This window comes from Zootoca vivipara, chromosome 8 (genome assembly GCF_963506605.1).
Source record: "Zootoca vivipara chromosome 8, rZooViv1.1, whole genome shotgun sequence".
Taxonomy (NCBI): domain Eukaryota; kingdom Metazoa; phylum Chordata; class Lepidosauria; order Squamata; family Lacertidae; genus Zootoca; species Zootoca vivipara.
Genome location: NC_083283.1, coordinates 20,961,937 through 20,983,807, shown reverse-complemented (window position 1 = coordinate 20,983,807; position 21,871 = coordinate 20,961,937). Strand labels below are relative to the sequence as shown.

Here is a 21,871-nt window from a genome sequence, read left to right as displayed (position 1 = left end):
CTCCTTGTCGTCGTCTTGCTGCTGGTCGCCAGGGGGGAGCGTAGGGGAAAAAAAGGAAAAGTAAGCAGCCTCCTCCTCCTCGCACTTTAGCGCAAGTGCAGTGAGGCGCTGTCTGGCCGGGAGCGGTGGTTGGCAGCCGCTGGGAAACAGGAGGCAGAGGGTTGAGGGGGGAGAGAGAGAGCACGAGTGTTTGCGTCCAGTCTCTGCGTCCAGTCCCTGTGTCCGTGGGGCACATGCGCAGTAGCACAAACCCAGGGACACAAGGACTGGACACAGAGACACTTGGACTTTATTATATAGGATTCCCAGTCTCTGCAATTACAAAAACTAGCTTTTACCTTTCTCTATCCTTAGAGGAAACACATGTGTTTCTTGATAGGCAGAAAACAGGATTAAAGAAAAACTAGTCAATCTTTATATTAACAGAAACTGAAATTAATGTTGCTAGGTTTTTTTTATAAAAAAAAAAGTCAACAGAGTCCTGGCAGAGTATCTTTACCTAGCAGTTGGAAGGGATGTCCCCTAAAAGAATAAAGCGAGTAATAGGATGTGCATTTTTATTTATAAATATTACTGCTTACCAGTGCTATTACATACTGAGCTGAAAAGCAACAAAGGGCAAATGAACAATAATTACTGCAGAAACGTGTTATGCCACATTAGAGAAATACTCAAATTCTAAATATTTCCTTGTGAAATACGTGCTTGTGACATCAGTACAACTCTCCTTCAGCGTCAGTATAATCTAATGCTTTGAGATGTTTCCATAAAGTACCTTTTCATACATACCAACCAAAGTGTTCATACACGTAGCTGTGACAGAGTACAGGACTGCATACGCTAATTCAACTACTGTAACATCTCTTTTAAATGTGACAGAAATGTTTTTTGGAAGTTGTGTGGGTTCCAAATAATGTCTCTGTGCCAGTCGAGCTATAATATTTCTCTGCTTCTTGTTTACTATGTCAAAATATATTATTACATTTATGTACTGCCTTTCTTCTGTGGAACTGAAGACAGAAGATATAGAGGTTTCAAGTGGTCTCCCCTCCAGACCCTGACCAGTTCTGCTTAAGTTCAGCAGAGTTGCTGCATCATTTACCTTCAAGTCATTCCTTGACTGTATGTGACATCTGGAAATCAGAGGTTTTTCCCCCAAGGGTTGCTGACACACTTCAATACAGATTTGGTTGGGGAAATTGATCTGGTCCACGGGTGTCAAACACAAGGCCCGGGGGCCTAATCCGGCCCGCCAGACCTCGTCATGTGGCCTGCGTAGCCGGCGCCGACAGTAGCCGCTGACAGTAGTTCTGGAGCCTGCGATTGGCCGAGGGTCAAAACCGGGGGCGGGGCTGCAGGCGGAGGCCGGGGCGCTGGAGCCGCGCTGACGGCCTTGGCCAGGGAATTTCAATTTTGAATAAGGCTGAGGGAGGCGGTGGCACAGCGGCCAGATGGGGAAGTGAGATGCAGGAGGAGGAGGAGGAAGCCCGCCGAGGAGGTAGGAAAGCCCTACAGGCGCCGCCGGCAAAGTTGGTGCCGGGACGGAGCAGCGCTGGATTTTTTTTGGTGGGCTTTGCTGTTGTCTCCGAGAGCGAGTGAGGCGGCACTTGGGAGCCGCCACCCGCCGCTTCCCTTCCTCTCCTCGGCTGCATCCGGGAGGTGGGCGAGCGAGCGGGCGAAAGGGACGCGGAGTGAGCCTGAGGGGGAAGTAGGCGAAGTGCAACAGTCGCTCTCTTGATGGAGCCGGGTTTCTCTTCCCTCTTCCCCCGTTTTCTCCTCATAGACACTCGGGAGGGTGTCTGGCTTTTGCTCTGCCCCCCACCCCCGAGCCGCCCTTTGGCTTCTCAGTTCCGGCAGAGCTGCTCCCCAGGGGGCGGCCGGGAGGGAGGCGGCGGCGGCGGCACGGGTTCCTGCTCTTCCCGCTCTGCCGCCGCCTCCTCTCAGCCCCTCGTGATGTAGGGCTCCAGATGGAGTCGCCTTGCGGTTTGAGTAGGTGGGAGGGGAATTTTTTTTGGGGGGGGAGGTTTTCAAGCCTCCTCTGCCTGCAGTCCCGGTAGGGAGAGGCGGCGGCGAAGACGACAACAGCGCGGGTGGGGGGAAGAGCAGCTCTGAGGCGAAGATGCACGTCCGCTGGGGCTGCCGCCGCCTTCCTCCTCGGGAAATCCGCTGCCCTCCCTCAGCGCGAGGGGAAGGGACTCTGGCGCTGAGGAGGGAGGATGCAAAAGCAAAGCAGGGAGTTGGCGCTGCACCACATGTTCCTGCCACTCTCCAAAGCATGGGGTGGGTTGCAGCGTGTGGCATCCTGCCTAGCGGGGTTTGGGTGTGCGCAGGGCGGGAGAGGGAAGCCCTCTTTCGATCTGCAGGTTTTTAATCCCAGCAGTGGCTTTCTCCTTCCTGCCGAAGGTTTAGTTGAGCCCCCCCCCCCCCGGAAGCCGTCGATCCCCACCTTTTGTTCAAATTTCCCTCGTTTACATCCCCTCCCACACATGCGCCACGACGCAGGAATGTGATCCGCATGGGGGCGGGAATGAGCTTACATTATTACAAAAAACAGTAATAATTGAATGCAGTGACAATAATTTATGATAATAAAGAGTGGACACATAGTCCTACAGACACAACCGGCCCTTTGAGGGTGACCAAACTGCTGATGCGGCCCCCCGATGAATTTGAGTTTGACACCCCTGATCTGGTCTGTTGGCCCGATCCTAACCACCCCCAATTTTCATGGGCCATGTTAACAGGGTGGGGGAGGAGAAGAGAAGAGGAAGGAGAAGTCCCATTGCACCAAGTGGAAGTCCACTTGCACAGTGTTGTTGATTATCTGCACGGGATGACACCAGATGGTCACCACTTGCACAACAGATTTCTACCTATGCAAATGAGATCTCCCCTTCATCTCCTCCCGCCTACAGGCTCACACCCATCCCACCCTACATCTGTTTCTAAGGACTCTGACTCCTTTGCAGCAAATTGGCAGGCCATGGCAGGGGGGCTGCAAAGGGGGGGAGGGAAGTCCCATCGAGTTCTCTAGTGTAAGATTGGATCTCACCCATTATATATAGAAGCAGCAATGGAGAAGTACAGTAATGCATTTATGTGCATTCTATAGTTGTTAGATAGTGATGGTATCTTTACAAGTACCCTTGATAAGATTGCTGACAAAGCAACACTTGCAAATGTTGAAAGCATATGCACTTTCAAATGTTGCAGAATATGGAACCTATTCAAGTATTTGGTCCCAAGATTGGACCTTTGCAGTCTGCCAAGTTATTTTTCCTCCAACATGCTCTTGCTTTTTACTGGCCTCAGATTACCGTATTTTTCGGCCCATAACAGGCACTCCCCCCTTCCTAAAACGGAAGGGAAAAAGTCACTGCGTGTTATGCAGCGAATGCCAGAGACAGAGCCTGTGCAAGAGCCTGTGCAAGGGCCAGAACCAGAGCCCTACAAGAGCCAGAGCCCGTGCAAGAGCCAGAGCCGCGCACAGCAGAAAACCGGCGCTCGGGCTGCTTCTGTGACAGCGAGCAAGGTGAGAGGAGAGACGGAAGGGAGCCCCTTCCGCCCCTCCTCCCAGCTTCCGTCCTTCCTTCCATCCTTCCTTCCCCTCTCTCCCTCTCTTTCTTTCTTTCTCTCTCTCCCCTTCCTCCCTCTCTTTCTCTTTCTCTCTCACCCCTTCCTTCCCTCATTTCTTCCCTCCTTCCTTCCCTCTCTCTTCCTCTCTCTCTCTCTCTTTTCACCCCTTCCTTGTCTCTCTTTCTCTCTCACACCCCTACCCTCCCTCCCTCCTTCTTCCAACTTGAATAAAATATTAGGGGGGGGGCAGGTAAGCCCCACCTCGCATACCTTATCAGCCTCCCCCGCCTCCGCCACATTCAGCGAGAAGCGGGGGGCAGCGGAGGGATGCTGCTCGTTCTTCCCTGCCACCCCCCGCTGCCTCCTTCTCTCCCCCTCCATCGCCCCCCTCCCAGCCTTTTAGAGGAGGAAAACCAGAAAAAAAATTTTTTTCTTATTTTCCTCCTCATAAAACTAGGTGCTTGTTATGGCCTGAAAAATACGGCACTTTATCTCCCACATCAAGTGAAATATATTGATGAATATTTGTGAATCCTCACACAAAAACCAAGGGACAAAGAGTCAAAAAGTTAATGCAAGTTTTCCATTTTCTGAATGAAGCTCAAAGTGAACGTTCAGAATAGGAAGCTATGGATCTTTCAGATGGTGATTGTATTTAGAGAAATATGAGTTATGGTAATATTTTCAAGAATGTATTATTTACTGGGATACAGAAAGGTATAATTCCAATAAATTAGGGCCAATGATTTGAAATACTATGGCATTTTCTATGTAAAATGATAAAATACATTTGAATATAATATTATAAAATATAGCCGAATAGCCAAAAGTATTGTTGCTACTTAATTACATTATGGAGGTATTTATTTCCTGAACTTTCTGGATGTCTTCTATTTACGCATGATAATACTACAGTCCACATACTTTTTCTAATCCATTTTCTTCTTACACTGTTGATGGCTTCTAGTTTCAATATTTATTGAGGGTTCCCCCCCCCCATTTTCCTAACTGGCAAAAACTGTCACATACTTAAGCATTTCATAGTGTAGCAGCTTGCAAATCCGTCTCTAAACATTTAGTATATTTGCGATTATCATTGTAATAAAAGAAAGGCATTTATTCTTTTAGGTGTAATAAATATGCTAAACAGTACAATTTTAAGTGCTGAACTAAGTTATATTTCATGTTTCTAAAGTAAATTTAGGTTTAATGAGTAAGAAAGTAAGTATTGCATATTGTTGGGCAGCAACAGAACTTGATGGATCTGTCTTCTCCCTGAGCCACAGTGATAGTGAAAGCTCATGAGTGACACGCCCACCAGTGCTTTTGTACACGAGAACCAGGAGCTTGCAAATTTATGAGATATTCACCCAGAAGATAAGGAGCAGGAAAGGAGGCTTAGGAGAAGAAGAGGAGGAGGCGGCACTGTGGCCGAAGTCCTGCATTGAACTTCATAAGAACAGTGTCCTCAGGATAAGATTGGTACTTTGGACCAAATTGAAGGGTATTCTCTACTCTTGTGAGAACTATGGCAAAGCACAGGAGATTAATGGGATCTAACAGGTAGTCAGTAGGTGAAAGCCCTGCCCAAGCAATATGTGGGCATTCTTGTGGATCCTAAGTTCCAAATTCCCCAGCCAGGTTAGGACTTCAAAGATGATCTCTCATGGCGGTGGGTAGAGGCAGATTCCAGGTACTTCCCCCCTAGCTTGGTGAGGAAACCCTCTTGAGTTAGAGATTTCAAAAAATTTCATTGCTTGATGTATATGCACCCAGATACTTATAAAAGTTACAGTAAACAGCAAGTGAGCATTGGTAAGCCAGTTTTTGCATAGTTGGGGGGGGCCATGAAGGGGGCAGGTTTTAAAGTAGTACTCCCATCTGAGCCAATGTCACATGTTTCAATCCCACCCACCCCCCAACACACACACACACACCCCTTCACCTGAATTTTAACTTTTGTTAATCAATGGCATTAAATTTCTGGAAATATTACATCTCAGAGAAAAATTGTTTAGTGTTTATTCCAGATTCCTGTTCAGTAACTGAAATAATTTATCTCATTAACATAGTACACTTTGTAAAGTTCTTTGATACTCAAGTGAAACTATTACGAAGCTTGACATTTTTGTTGATAGTAGTGCTTGTACTTGAACAAAAAAATCTTTCTGGTTTGTGTATTTGGACAGGGAGTGTTTGCTTTCCTGATGTCAGCTGTATTTCTTTACTCCATCATATTCCTTCTGGCCACTGGCACTGAAAAGACAGATAAATATTCTTCCTTGTAAATAAGTCTGTGTCCCATGAAAGATTGATCTGATCTGGAATGTGTTCACCTCCTTCACAGTGCCTCAAACATCCAGCTCTAACTCAAAGACTGCAGCTTAATTTTATTTAATATACTTTAGTCTTAGACTTCACCTTCCTGACAGCCCATGATGGGTTACAGCACAAAAGTAAAAATGCAGAGAAGACAATAAATCAGATTCATATTCTACTAATATAATTAAATTCACTCCCAGTAGATGTTTTGAGTTACATCTAAAAAATGGTGTTCATAGTTTGAGGGAAAGGAATTATCTAATTTTGCACCAGCAATAAATAGTATCTCTCTTTGGACATGTGATACGGATTTTGCACACAGATGATTTCGTTAATATAGCATTCTCTTGGAGAAGGCTGTGCAGAACTTCCTTATGTGGTGAAATATAAAGAGGAAAAGGTTGTTCTAGTGTATGTAGTGCCCAAACTGTTTAGCAGCAACAATCAGCAGCAACAAATCAGTATGCCCTGGTAATCTGGAGATCCTCTGGCGCTATCTGCTCACTAAGACCCTTCAACAACAGAAAGCAGGCAACTGCATCTGCACCAGATTAAGCTCCTAATAAATTATGAGTGGCAGCCCCCACAGAGAGTATAGTGCAGACATCCCCAGACTTCGGCCCTCCAGATGTTTTGGACTACCGGTACAATTCTTATCTTCCCCAACCACTGGTCCTATTAGCTAGGGATCATGGGAGTTGTAGGCCAAAACATCTGGAGGGCCGCAGTTTGGGGATGCCTGGTATAGTGCAACAATATACCCTCAATCCTTGGAAGGGTGGTGGTCACACTGACTTGGACCAGAATGGTCATGGCTTTATCATCAGGTGGAATTTGCAAAAAGGGGGTTGGGCTACTTCCAGGCCAATCCAGCAGCTTTCCACGGCTAAGAATATAGGGGATTATAGGAGACTGATCGTTACCTTTTGTGGATGTGCTTATCCTACCCAAATCATAATATCTGTAAACTATAATCATCTTATCTTGGTTGGAATTCTGTATTAGATTATGTGCTTCTGATTTTGTATAAACATGGCTAGTTGTGAGTCGAGGACCCGCCACCCGCATAGGGTTAAATAAGACACAAAGACACATTCTTTTAGGTTAATGGGCAAAATAAGGCCACAACTTTATTGGTTACAGTGTGTGAGTGGTATTGGCTTAGGCATTGGATAGAACAAGCAATACATGACTCCACCCCGCTCAGCGGGGATTCATTTGAGGGTTAGCAACCAGTGGGAGGAGCTTGTTGATGCAAATACAACTGAAAGCTTCCCCTGACGTCACTGGGGGTCGTGCCATGGCCTAGCCACCAGCAGGGCATCAGACAGGATCCACGATCACCAGATTCCTTTAACGGAATACCCCATAAGAGGAGGGGTAAGTGATGGCCACACCCTATCCTCTGACACAGTACACATATTCCAATGCCTAACCGCCAATACCAGGAAGTTGTGATGAATTGTTACGAGGTAGGCAAAAAAACCAAGAGGCTGGTGCGAAGTTTCCAAATGGATAAAAAAATCCTACCAGGCCCCTTAGGCAACCAAGGCAACCAACCGAAGTCCATAACAAAGTCAAAAGCAAAGAAAGATGACCTAAAGGGAGGAAGGGCAGGAGATCCGATGTAAACAGGTAGCCGACTGGGGACAGAGCGCTGTCACAGCTGCTTAAATGCAGCTAACCCTGCCCACCAGCCAGCCCCATTGGCTAGCTGAGGGCTTGGCACGGCAGCGGAGGTAAAGTGAGGCAGAGGGGCCGAATACGCCCCCCCCCCCCGCTGACACGGGTAAATGGCTTCCGCTCACAACCCCTCCCCTCTGTGAGGAGGAGAGGTCTTAGTTGTTGAAAATGCACTGTGACTATAAAACCTGAGGCAGGTGAGAAGTATACAGTCGTACCTTGGTTGCCGAACACCTTGGAACTTGTATGTTTTGGCTCCCAAACAATTGAAAACTGGAAGTGAGTTTTTGAATGATTTTCAGTCTGGTGCAGCTTCTGCGGCTTCCAGTTGGCTGCAGGACACTCCTGCAGCCAATCGGAAGCTGAGCCTTGGTTTTCAAATCGTTCCAGAAGTTGAACAGACTCCCGGAACGCATTCTGTTCAAGAACCAAGGTATGACTGTATCTTCGTATTATCATGTCCAGATACATGATCAGAAACCTTTGTTCTGTTGGTTACTGTAGAGTAAAGGAATACAGCATAAAGTGGATGGAGTAAAGTCTTCAGCAATACTGAGCAGTAATCCTTAGTATGAAGTATTACATGAATGCTCCTATTTTCACTTGTCAAATGTTGTAGAGTATGGCACAGTTATTTCTAGAAAAAATGGATGTTGTTTGTTACCCTTTTCTAGCTTTCCTTTGTTCCTATTTGTTCTGCGCCCCTCCCACGCACCTGCAAGGAGGGCAAATGAGAGCAGCTGTCACAGCACCATGGAGAGCTCCTAGTGAGCAACTTTCATTGAGGGATGAAGGTGAACTGTGGTCTTTTGAGCCGCTGGCCACCCCTCTCCTAATCTTCTGCTATTGCACTGGCAAGTGGTGTGAAAAGCACTCAGGCCTAGAGGAAAGCCCCTCTGAAGTGCTGGGGGATTTCGTTCAGTGGGCTCCTGCCTACCAGTGGACCCATGATTCCTATCTGATTCAGTGAACCCCTAATCACTATAATCTGGCTCAGACCCAGAAACCTGTTTCAGCCCCTCAACTGATGGCGCTGCTGTATCTGACTCAGTGTCCTGATCACTCACTGGGCTCCAGGGTCAAGATTGCTTTGTTGCAAATAAAATGTACCACATATTATTATGGTTCATTTGACACGCCTGCTTCCTTTGAGCCTGTGAGAATTTCTGGAATGATACGCATCTCTTAGCAAGTTGTTTTTTCATCTTGCTTTAGTCTATGCCAGCAGCAGATACAGAACAGAACCTCCCTGATAACCAGTTGCGGTGACTAAGCAGAGCTTCTCTGAGCACTGAGTGCATGAGAGGGAAGCTTAGATAATAAAATTACTGTATTACAATTAGGAGAAGCACATGTACTACATAAGAAAAGAGGGTAATGTTCGCTGAAAAGGGAGTAATGTTATATGGATTAATACATTTAGTGGAAGAGGGGAGGGCATATTACATGTGACTATGCCCTTCTGTTTGATAAAAGTCATTTACAAAAGTAGTTTTTTTGTCATTACATCATATAATTCGTTTGTTTATATCACAGAGTTAATTTTCTACCAGTTTCCTAAACATAAGAATACAGCTGAGGTACTGATTTTTTGTTTTTAACCAGTTTGTTTTGAATATCCACAGTGGGGGGATTGAGAAGTCTGCTCGGTTATTTTTGCCGGTTAATTTATTGGATCTTTGATCACCATCCTTGTTTCTGCTAGATCTCTTGGCAGCCTTTTATGCAGGAATAATTGCAAATGGCACTGTCATCATCCTCAAATATGGAATTTTAGTTTATGATTCTCCTCAGGAACTAGCAAACATTGTTAAGTTGAATCTTTAGCCGAACGATCGTCCAGACGTCTATGTCCATGGGCTCTTAAGCATTAAAAATGTATCTCCAGAGAGCCCTAGAGATATTACAATACTATTCACTGAATAATGCCCTCAATATGTTTTGGACTACAATTCCAATTTTGGACTACAATTGTACTCCAAAATATCTGGCTGGCAGGTACCAGGTTGGCAAAGGTTGGGTTAGAGTCTACTGTTACCTTTTTGTAAAGATGGACAGAAAACTAGTTTGCTTGCCCTTGTTTTTTTGGGGGGGGGCAAGAGTCTTAATTCTCTAGTTCTTACCACTATGTAGTATGCCTGAGTTCTTCATTAGGTGGTGTGGTTGATGCCCTGTCACTAGAAATTAATTATCCCATCATGGCTCTCTCCGGGTATACTGCATGGGAATGTTGAAATGTTTTCATTACTGGACCTTTTTAGGGCAGATTAGCTCATAAAGATTGTTTTTGACAAACTGCAGGTTTGAAGAAGTGAAGTTGGAATGAAAGGAGCTGAGATAAAGAAAGTGTCTTATATGCATCCTCGGATAGGTTTCATCCTAGTCCTATATATCTGGAATGAAAATGATGCAGCTTGCACCCTTCCTAGCAACAATTGAAAGAAAATCACCACTTAACAATTAATTGAATATAACTGCACAAGGCTGGTGTCAAAAGATATTAATTTCCATGTTTAAATAATGAATGAGAATACAGGCCACATTTTGTACCAGGAAGCCAGCAGATATATTTTAACATTGGTAGGATACGGTTCATGTGATTGGATTTCATTGATAAGCAAACTGCTGTGTTTTATACCAGTTGAAGTTTCTAAATAGACTTCAAAAGCAGCTTCATATATAGCATATTGTAGAAATATAGTCTAGGTCAGGCACGTCCAACAGGTAGATTGTGATCTACCGGTAGATCACTGGACATCTGTGGTAGATCCCTGGCTCCCCCCAAAGAAGCTCAACAAGTTTGACTCCCCTAAAAGAAGCGCAACACTTTTGCCCTGCACCCCTCAAAAATGGGCGTTCCTCCTTCCTAAAAAAAAAGCCCAACAATTTTGACCTGAACCCCCAAAAAGAGGGTAGATCACTGCCAGTCTTTAACTGTGAGTAGATCGCAGTTTCTTGGGAGTTGGCCACCCCTGGTCTAGGTGTTAATCATGGCATGGATAAATGCAACCAGGCTGTTTGTTCAGGAGTGGTTGCAGCTGTTGCTTTGTTTGGCTGATACTTTGTTTGGTGACTGAAATATAACTATTGCTACAGGGATTGCAACTAGGGAGGGGGAGAAGAAACCATTTCTGGTCAGAGGTACTAGCAGTGAAAACACTATTCCTACAGTCCATACACTGAGTACCACCAGGTGATAGCTGTGGCAAAACAAAGGACAGGTTGAATAATGGTGATGATGAACAACAGACATTGTGCAATGAATTTCTCACACTGAGAACGTGGCTGCAGGCAACAACTTGAAATAAAGGATTTGGAAGGAGGCTGCTGCTTTCATTCTACCAAGGCTACTGTGTTCGTTTAGTGTTTATCAGTCTAGCCCTGTCAACAGGATTCTTATTCCATATTCTTTCAAGAGTGTTGCAGAGTAGAAGATCAGCAACACACACCCCTTACCGGCTGAACTAGTCTGCTTCACACCTAAGGCTTGGCTGTTGCTTCTCAGCTCAAAGTCTAATATAAAGAAAACACTTTGAAGACTGAGATCTGTAATCAAAGCACAGTCCCAACAAGAGAGGTACTGTGAATGGGTGGTCCATCTGCCTGGGAAGATGGTGTTCAGCTTATTCTGAACAAGGTTGCATTTCCCATAAAGGGTTCAGGCCCACAGTCTGTGGTACAGATTGAGCCAGCCTTGACCTTTGAGGTCCAAATGGGTTCCAAACCGCATAGCACTGTCATCCTTCCTGTTTTCCATGGTTAGCTCCAGACTTGATTGTGGCATAGGACTGTCCTTGGAGACACTTGCAAAACATCAGCTAGTCCAGAATATAGCTTGTAGGTTACTAAACTGGGAATAGCCCTAGGAAACACATCGTGTGAAGCTACTTCACTGGCTGCTGATCTGTTTTTAAGTACAATTCAGAGTTCTGGTGGTTATCTTCAAGCTCTTTATGTTTTGAGTCCTGGGAACCTCAAGGGCCTTCTCTTTCCACAAATACCTGCCTGTTCATTTAAGTCTTCATCAGAGGCCTTTTTCCCGGTGCCCCAATCTTCAGAATTCAGACAGATGGAAACTGTTTCAGAAGTCAGACAGATGGAAATGGATGCCTCTACAGTAATACCTTTTTGGCCCCAGGCAGGGACCTTCTTTAATTTTCTTATGCCTTCTTTTAAAACACAAATAGAATTGGTTTTTGTTTGCTCTTCTGGATTCTCATTTTCCCCTTGCAGTGTGAGCCATTTGAAGAACCTTGCGTACTGAAGGTGGGGTTCAAAACTTAGGATAAATGAATTGAAATTCAGAAATATGTGACACATACCATCTTCAGCTGTGAATAAAGCATTCTCAGTCCTACACTACATAGGTGTCTAGAGATTAAAGGTCATGACTGAGGATAGTGTGGTGTGACTGGCTTCACTGGCTTCTTGCCCCCATTTTCAGACTCTCATCATTTGCCAACTTAAAATTAGGGTCAATTTGAGAGGTGAGGTGGTGCATATTTATGCATACTTGAATTTATTTCCCTGCATAATCTTTATTTCATAATAATACCATATAAACTTTGAAAAACAATTTGTATCATCAAACTCTAATCCACTTAGTAAGATCAGTTCTTGAGGGAGTGATAAGATTAAAATTGAACTTGTTTTTTTTATTAAATTCAACTGTTTTGATCCATTTATTATTTAAGAAGAGTGTATTTTCTAGAAGAACTCTAAACCAAAGATGCTTCAGAAATATATATGATTCTTTTTCCTCCCTTTTAACTATATGCATGCAGGCTATGAATCATAGGTTTTGCTATGATTAAAATTAATTATAAAATTAATGGGAGAAAATAAAGGTTAAGGATTCTGCATACTGTATTAAGTGCTACTTGCTACTTGCTCTCTTCAGACAGAATGTAGCAAAGCTGAGAAAGAAATAGGTGGGTAATGGAACATCTTGCAACGTAGGAGAAATGGCTAAGAAGCTCTTTTTTTAAAAAAAACACAACCTTAAGGTTAGAGATTATGGAGGAACAGAAAACCATGAATATTCTATTCTAATATTAATATTTAGGGTACACTTAATGAAATCACTATAAAATAGATAGTTAAAACAAGCAAAATATCTCTCCCCTCAACTATCTGCAAAAACACAATTGATGTCCTTTCTATAGATTTGTTAGTGGTAAAAAATGTAACTTGAGTTTCTTAAAGGCACAGGCAACATTACATAATTCTAGAATATGTATGCTAAATAAGAAAGATAGCCAGAGCATATACTGTATCCCCTCCTTCACTATGTCTCTAACATTAAAACTGTCAGAAGCAATTTACAGGGAGCAGAGTACGGACTCTATTAGTGTCTTGGGGTGTTACAGTTTCTCAAAGGAATCCTGAACTGGACTAGGAAAATTATGGGTTTACTGAATGAGACTATTTTTCAGTTGGCATTCAGGCAAGATGGCTTGGCAATTGTCTGTTTTTAACTAAGGAAAAAATGAGGCATAATATTGGATAGGAAGGCAAATCAAATTATGATAACATTTTCATTCAGTACATGTTAGTTTAAAACAGTAATTAGTTCCATATTGTTTAATTCTGTTTGTAATTCCCTATTGGATGCCTGATCAAGTATCTGCAAGTCTCACTGACTTCCATATGCAAAGCTAAGGTTCATATTTGATACACCTAGTGGACAGTGGGGTTGTTAGCACCACTTGCTTACAAACCTGTTACATATTCTGTCCTTGATGGCTTTAATGTTCAAATGTCATTCTCCAGGCTAGCTACTGAATCATATTTTTAAGAAAATGAATGAACATTAAATCCACGATAAAATAGATTTGAAGTAGATCGTATAAAAGGAAGCACAATTCTGAGAATAATCAATTCTGTATTAAAATGTATGCCCAATTTTGTGTAATACTCAAGCATTTCACTTTGCAGTAGTGAAATAGATTTTAATGGGACTGCTGTGTGGGAATTTGAAAATTGTAGCCTATTAAATACGAGAAGTTTGCTCATAGAAATTATGACATGGACTCAGTTTTAAATCACCGAAAAATGTTTTTGCGCATGAACGTATGGCGTGGTTGCATTTAGGGATCTCAAATATGCCTACAACATGCTTATTATTTATTACTATTATTTATTGAATTTATATACCGCCTATACCTGGAGCAGGGGACACGGGTGGCGTTGTGGTATAAACCACAGAGCCTAGGGCTTGCCGATCGGAAAGTTGGCAGTTTGAATCCCCGCGACGGGGTGAGCTCCCGTTGCTTGGTCCCAGCTTCTGCCAACCCAGCAGTTTGAAAGCATGCCAGTGCAAGTAGATAAATAGGTACTGCTGCGGTGGGAAGGTAAACGGTGTTTCTGTGTGCTGCTCTGGTTTCGCCAGAAGCAGCTTAATCATGCTGGCCATATGACCTGGAAAAACTGTCTGCAGACAAACGTCGGCTCCCTCAGCCAGTAAAGCGAGCACCACAACCCCAGAGTCGTTCACAACTGGACTTAACTGTCAAGGGTCCTTTACCTTTACCTGTACCCGGAGGTTTCCTCCACATACACACTTCTTTTCAGGGACCAAGAAGCCACAAAAGGCAGACTTGCATGCTCACTTGCAGATAGATTCACAATAGAAATGGCCCTGAATGATCATATAGGTCACATTTTGTATTTCAAGCAAGCCTGCAGCAAATCAATATTCTCTTTCCCCTGTCGTGGCAGTGTTTCCTTCCTCAGATATTCTCCAGCTTGCCAGGGGGAGGGGGAATGGGCCAGGGGGATTTATACTGGACTCTAAGCCTGTTCAGCTGGATCATGTGACCTGGCAGCTGGGCGTTAAGTTCTGCTGGCAAAAACAGTGCGAATCAAACCTCACAATGGGGGCCAATGGTGAGGGCCCAGTCCTTGGATACTGAGATCAGACTCATCTGAAAGAGCACTCAGGATCCAGTGCAACTTCGCATAGCAGGAGCAGGAGGATGTAAAGTGAGCATGCTCCAACCTCAGCTCACTTTACTTCTTGCCTCCCATGTGTGGGCTGCTGTCTCTTGAGCTCTCCATATAGGGACTTTTGCACTGGGGAAAGGAGCTCAGGGCACCTGATGAAAAGCACTTTGCACTCAGGAAACACTCCACAAACATCTCAGCACCTGCCACAGACCACACCTGAGAAATGGGGAACAAACGAGGCCTTTGTGCTAACCCTGCTCCTAGGTTCTCACCAACAGGAACACAGCACCTCTGTACAGCCACCCCTCCTGCTCCATTCAGCCAGTCGAGCCACATCCTCGCCTCAGCACAAGGAGCCCCAATCAACCTGCAAGGTCCATGACTCCAACAAAGGTATGCATCCCCACCCATGCCCATGGTGGGGGAAGGAGGAAAACCACTCACCCCTACTTCTCACCACTGTGCCAAGGGACTGTTTATCCCACGTGTTACCACCCCCTCCTTTGTTTGCAGGCCACGAGTCAATGGATGCTGCACCCACAATGAAGCCCCATAATGCAGAGAGACAGCCCTGTGAATGAAACTCCTTGGAAGGAAGGGGATCCCTGTTCAAAGAGTGCTCAATAAAAAACCAAATGTCCGCAACCATCCGCTCTGTCTCCCATTTATTCATGCGTCACAACAGGAGGGGAGACTGCATTCCCACCATTGGGGCTGCTCTGCAGGGTCCTTGGTCTCTTGACTACAACTCCCAGAAGCCCCTGCTGTGGGACAGTCAGTACCAGCAGGGGCAAAGGAGGAGACATCCAGTGAAAGAAAACAGCAACACCTCGCACTCCAACCATCCGCCAGCTGGGGAAGCAAGCAGCAGCCCAACACTACCGCACACCACAGAGCCTGGGGCAAGGGGAAGGGAGACAGACCCATAAATGAGGGGGGGGATGAGCTGCCATCTAGCTGGGGGATGGCTAGAGGGCATCTAGTGGCTCCATGGTACAGAAGGAGGATGCTTCATGGCCCAAATATCACCCTGGCTATATAGCTGCAGGCAGCTGTCCTGTGGGGTTCCTAGCCATGGTGAGGAGCTAGCTGAACATCTCCCCGCACCCTGGAGCCCCTGCTCACTTGACTTGATGTCCAAGGGCAGCTGTCACACCACCACCACATTCTGTAGCATGTTATACGCCAGCAACACCTGTGACATCCTCTTGGGGGAGTGCATACCTCCCTGTCCCTGGTGTGAAGAAGGTAGCAAATGAGATTTCAGACGTGTTTGATAGTGATGTGTGCCGAGTGGTGTACTAGGTTGTGAAAAGGAGTCATGAGGAAGGACCTCAGTGTGTAGCCACTCTGTGCTGTTGTTGAGTGTGGCTGTGTGATTGGGGGGTAGGCATGCCTAGTACATGTGATGTGTACTGAATGGCTGCTGGAGTGAGTATTGCTAGGGGACATTGTGGGCTCTCTGTCCCATTTGTTTACATTCCTAGGCTGTTTTCTTTTTCTTTGCATTTTTCCATTACATACATTCGTTTCTTTCTCTGTGGTATTATAGTTTTTCTTATCATCTCTTTTAAACATCTAGAACAACATCTAATACAGTAGTATTTATTACAACATCTCTAGTCATGTCCAAACATTTAATTTTGCTGCATCTCCTTAGTTTGTATTCCCTCCTTTTTCTGTATACATCCTTTCTCCTTTTTTACTGTTCATAAATCTATCCCTGCTTGTATGTTTAACATTATTCTGCTCTTTTTAAAAATGCATTTCTAGTAATTCCCACTCACTATTATTTTCTTGTCCATATTCCTTATTGTAGCCATCATATTGACTTATTTTATAAATTCTATTAGTTTGAACAGCCACTGATCTTGTCGGGATTGCCCTTTCTTTCCAAATTTTTGCATATGTTATCCTTGCCACTGCTGTTGCCTAGGGGAATATTTTTTGTTTTGTTTGGGAGTTCTTGTGATATTAGGGCTAGCAGGGATGGGGGAGGGGGGATTCCCCTGCACACCACTTTCTTTGCGCTATCTCAGTGTGACCTTGCAGTTCATACGCATCCACTAAAGGTGCTAGGGAACTCTTCTCTGTGTGTCAACAGGTGGGCGCTGGCTCTCTGCAATTTGGTTGCTTATTTCCAATCAGCTGGCATTTCCTCCTCTCTGGGTCTCCTGAATTAGCTCTGAATCTGGTGTCCCTTGTTCCAGTTTAATTTAAAGCAGCCTAATTTATGCCAGCTTCCCGTGTATAGGATGGTCCAGTAAATCATGTACAACCATTGGCTGGCTGCCTTCCAGGAACTAAGCCTTTCCCTTGCATATTCCCTTGCTTGGACCTATCTCATCCTAGTCATCCACCCCACTGACTGCCAGTGAGTCTCATAACTTGCACTGTAGGCTCTTTCCCGGAATGGAGCCAGACCACGCAAATAGCTTGAAAGTCATAAACTCCAGGCTCAGTTAATTTTAAGATAAGAGTTCTTTAGGAAAGGTCCTTTAAAAAAAGAAAAAACTAAGCCTGACAGTTATTTAATGCTAATCTCTGCAGCTGAGAATGTTTGGTGAAGAGCAAATAACTCAGTACCCATGTAGTTCAAAACCAATACATTGGCAGGTTCAATTATTGGAAAAACTACCAGTACAGTATATGTATATGTAAGCACTAGCTAAGTGCAGAAAAATCTTCCACCCAAATTATCTTGAATAAGATAGTAATTGAGCCACTAAAGTACATTCCTGCATATGGGTGATCAACTCCTGACCCAGCCTAGTGGAACCCTTTGAAATGTAGGACTTGGGTGAACTTTCATAGGGGCTCCTATTTTGCTTCTTGAAACAGCTTGAAGGGAATAAGCAACAGACAAGAGTGTTTGGGTTACGCATTCTGATATTTACTTTTGCTTCTACCTAGATAAGATTATTGTTCTCCATCCAAATGTGTTGGCTGGAACTTTATGGTCAACTCTTGTGGTACTGGTGATCCATTATCTGACAAACTTGGCAAAAGCCGGCGACTTGGCTCCGTTTATGCTAGACACTCTTCCCCAGTATTGTGATGTCTCTCACTTACAAGCCACATGACACAATCACCAACCCATAATGCGCCTTCAATTCTAGTACTGTATTATTCAGATGGGTTCTGATGGTTTTTTCCCCGTTTACTATTCTTACAGTTTTTGCAGTGTGGCTGGATCAATCTTGAGTGCTTTCAGCCTGCTGAACTGCTTTGGCAAACTTTCTGCCCTCACTTTTAATTAGGGTATCGCTTTGTGTGCAGGAAATAGGTGATTGTCCTGACCATAGCTGCAAAGTTTTCCCTTTTCTCGCGAGGAAGCCTATTCAGCATAAGGGAAAATCCCTTAAAATAAGGGATAACTTGGCAGCTATGGTCCTGACCTTGGCTTCACCAATCAGTCTAGAGGTGGTCAGCTATTTTTTTGCCTCTCTTCTTGTGCTGTATGTTTCGTTTTTGTCCGCCTCTGATTGTTCTCCCTTGTTCAGACTCGCTGCGATCCCCGGGGGGAGTCAATATTTATTACAGCCATCTGGGGACGAAGCATGCGAATTGCACATGTCGCTGCTTTTGGCACTCCCCCCTCCCCCCTTAATGTTTGCAGTCCTGCCAGGCCTGGTGGGATGGCAGTCCTGAGCGGCGGCTGCGGGGGTAGCCATTCGAGGGAGAGGGCGGCGGGCTGGCTGCTGATTGGCCTCGCCGCCCACGGAGGCTGCGCCCTCCGCCCCCGCCCGCTCTCCACAAACCGGAGTCCCCTCGGCTGCCGCCGGGCGCCGAGGGAAGGCGGGAAAGGCGGTCGCTGATCCCCTTGCCCTCGCGGAGCCCGAGCGGCCTTGGCTCGCGTGCCGTCCCACAGAGCCCCCGAGGAGCACCTGCAGCGGCGGCCGCCGAGACGCCTCGCCGCCCGTCCCGCGCCAAGAGCAGCAAGGCCGACGGGATGGGGAGGCAGAGCGCAGGCGGGCCGGGGCGCAGCATGCTGCGCTCGCCGAGCCGGAGCAGCCTCTCCGCCTCCTTCGAGGCGCTCGCAGTTTACTTCCCCTGCATGAACTCCCTGGAGGAGGAGGAAGAGGAGGCGAAGAAAGGCGGCGGAGGTGAGGCAAGCGCGCGAAAAGCAGGCGGCGGCGGGGAGGGGGGCGCCCACTGCAGCAACCGGTGGGCTACTTGGCGCGGGACGGTCTCTGCAACAGCGCCCAGAAACTGAGAAAGTGGCTCGCGAACAAGCCATGCAAAGTCTGAGTTGGACGGTACCTGAGTGGATGCTCAAATTGCCCTTGTCCTAAGTGCGGCAGTAAGATTGCGTCCTAGCCATTAAAACGGAGACTCTTAAATGAGTTTGTGCTGCTGCGCATTTAACTTGGCAAAGGTGCCATAATAATTCAGGGTGTCAAATTAATTCATGTATGCGAAAGAGATTCCTTTTGCCGTTTTTCCAACTAAATGCTCCAAAGTTTTATTTTCGAAGGACTTGGGGTATTGGACACATAGCACAACAATCCTAACCAAAGTTAGCCACTTTAAAGTTCCATTAATTTCATTGCAAGATATTTAACGTGTGTTTTGGAAATCCATTGGTAGAACTGGTTTTAAAAGAAGCCCTTTGCTTGTAGCTGAAAGTGTGACTCTGAAATGATGTGATTTGGTAGTCATTAATACAGTGTCTGCATGGGACAATTTTATTTGCACTTACAATACTGTAGTTGAATATTTTCTCCTGGTTCATACACTGAAATTGAAGTCTTGTTTTTACAGAAAGAAGCAATTCCATGGTTCCTACCCCCAATGTCAAAAGGCAGAATGCCACTGCATGCCAGTTGCTAGGAATTCTAAGTGGGGAGAATGCTTGCTTCCTGTTGAGTTCTTGGTTAAGATGAGAGTTGAACTAGTTAACTTCCCATCTCAGGTTCTTCACAGTGCAATCCTATCCACATCTCAGAAGTTAATACCATTAAGTTCTATGGAACTTATTCCTGGGTAGGATTGCAGCCATAGCCACTACACCAGCTACATAGCCAGCATAACCAGCTTCATTCACCAGGCTCTGTATATTTATCTCACAACTCTGGAGATAATTTTGCAGTGGTTGCCTGTTTGCTTATCTGGGTATGAAAAAGAACCCATCCAGGAGCCCTGCATGTTGTGAATTTGTTCATCTCACTTCAGTCCCTGATTCACCCTTCAGACATGCTCACAAATCAGAGGTGGAAATTATTTCAGCACTCCTGATCCAGGGTAACAAACTTCGTAAACCTTGTAAACAGAGCCTTACTAATGAATTGCAGGGTTTTCATTTATTAAACTTTAGCCACATTAATCTTTGGCTTCCACCAAATAGCATAGAATACCATAACTATCTTTAGAAATAGGTGTGCTTAAGACCAGTGATTAATCGCTTGCTTTGGGTTTAATCACCTGGAAATTTTCATGTGGCTGACAGTATTACTAAATAGTGGCTATCAGTTCAAGTAGACATGGAGATTCATTCAGATCCCACCTTCTCATGGGAAAAGATGTCCCATGATACTTGTCATTGAGTGCACTGTGAATATCTGCTCTGCACTGAACATACAGATAAACTGAAATAAAATATTGTATAAATGTACTTGCACTTCTTGAAGTTCTATAGCAGCCTTCATCACCTAGTGCCCTCTAAATCAGGGGTCCCCAAACTAAGGCCCGGGGGCCGGATGCGGCCCAATCGCCTTCTAAATCTGGCCCGTGGACGGTCCGGGAATCAGCATGTTTTTACATGAGTAGAATGTGTCCTTTTATTTAAAATGCATCTCTGGGTTATTTGTGGGGCTTACAGTAGTAATTCGTTCATCTTTTTTTTAAGAATATAGTCCGGCCCCCCACAAGGTCTGAGGGACAGTGGACCGGCCCCCTGCTGAAAAAGTTTGCTGACCCCTGCTCTAAATGTTTTGGACTACAACACTCATTAGATCCAGTTCCAGCTCTAGCACCAGCCTACATGTTGCCATCTCTGACCTAAACCTTTGTGTCCAGGGTTTGTACAGTGAAAATGGGGGTGGAGCTCCTGAACCTTTTAAAAGTTGTATGGAAGGAGGAGTTTCAGCAAGTCTTGTTTCTGGTCTATGTGTATGCTGGCATTGAATGTTTGCCCCCCACAGTTTAATCTACTATCTGATAATGAATCAAGTAGAGGCTGGCTCCTTCCAGAGTTATTGCACTGGCCTCATTTGCAAAATTAAACCTTTTACAGCGCAATCCTATGCATGTTAATCCAGACGTAAATCCCATTGGATCCTTACTCTTAGGTAAGAAAGTGTGGGAGGGCAGCTGTGCTTGCTTTTGGTGGCCCAGTATTTGATCATAAGCAGAGTTTTCCACTGATAGTTTGTGGATACATTTGTCTTGGGTGGTCATCTGGACTGGTAAAATCTGTGGATGCTGGTCTGACATTCCTTTTGTGGGTTTTGAACTTATTTTTGTTATCACCAGTGGCTAAAACAATAACATTTTCTTTCATTGGCAGTTGGTGTTTTATGGATTTGACTGTGTGACCTTGAATTGATTGGCTTGCTTAGCATCATGCAGAAATTTCTCACGAAAGGTCAAGGCCATTTCTTCTAATGTATCCATGAGCCATATTTTGTCCTGCAGTTGTAGAACCAGTCTCATCCTCTGTTCTTCACTGCTCTATTGTACAATCAAGGACACTGGTTCTGTTCTGCTGTTTGGTTTGGACAGGGGTGAAGGACACAGTAGTCCAAATATGGTTATAAGGCAAATGATGTCTTCAAAATCTAAAGCTGCTCTTGCAGCCTTACCAAAATACATGGGTCAGAATATTAATAAATGGTATTTCTGCCATAAGATGATGCAGGTATTCTTGCATAAGCTTGAATATGTAGAACCACCTCTTCCAGCAACAATATGGCCTGTGTTGTGTGCACATACTGATCTTCACATGAATGCAAATTTGATCACATTTTAAATGCTTCTCCCATATTAAAAATGAAGTCCCGCAAGTGCTTCACATTCAAACATGGTGCATGTGTGTGTCTAAATGAGAATTTTTCTCTCCACCAACATGGCAAATATTGGAAGACAATGGAGACGCAAAACCTGAATTCTGTAGTGGTACAGAACCATTTTATTTTTCACAATATGTAGTTCTATCCTGAGTTACATATGCCATAGACAGAACGACTACTTCAACTGTGATAATTGCTTTTGAAATTATTTTTTTCTTGATTTTTCTTCTTTTATCTTTTCTTTACCGTTTTTTGCATCAGAGCAAAAACTAAAAAGGATTATCCCTCTAATTGATTTGCCCATTTCCCAAGAGATGTTTCCTCTTGCAACT

The 21,871-nt window shown here is 44.8% G+C and overlaps 1 protein-coding gene across 12 annotated transcripts in view; it reads left to right on the top strand.

Annotated features, from left to right (window-relative positions):
- The window catches only part of RIMS2 (regulating synaptic membrane exocytosis 2), a 363,820-nt gene that overhangs the window by 329,794 nt on the left and 12,155 nt on the right, over nucleotides 1–21,871 (top strand). The window contains exon 1 of one of the 12 annotated variants that reach the window (XM_035125858.2): nucleotides 18,420–18,635. The exons of the other annotated variants lie outside the window; for them this stretch is intronic. Within the exon in view, the coding sequence (XP_034981749.1) occupies nucleotides 18,482–18,635 (154 nt within the window). The 5' untranslated portion in view covers nucleotides 18,420–18,481. Of the gene's footprint in view, nucleotides 1–18,419; nucleotides 18,636–21,871 lie in introns of those variants that run through there. 12 annotated transcript variants of the gene reach the window in all.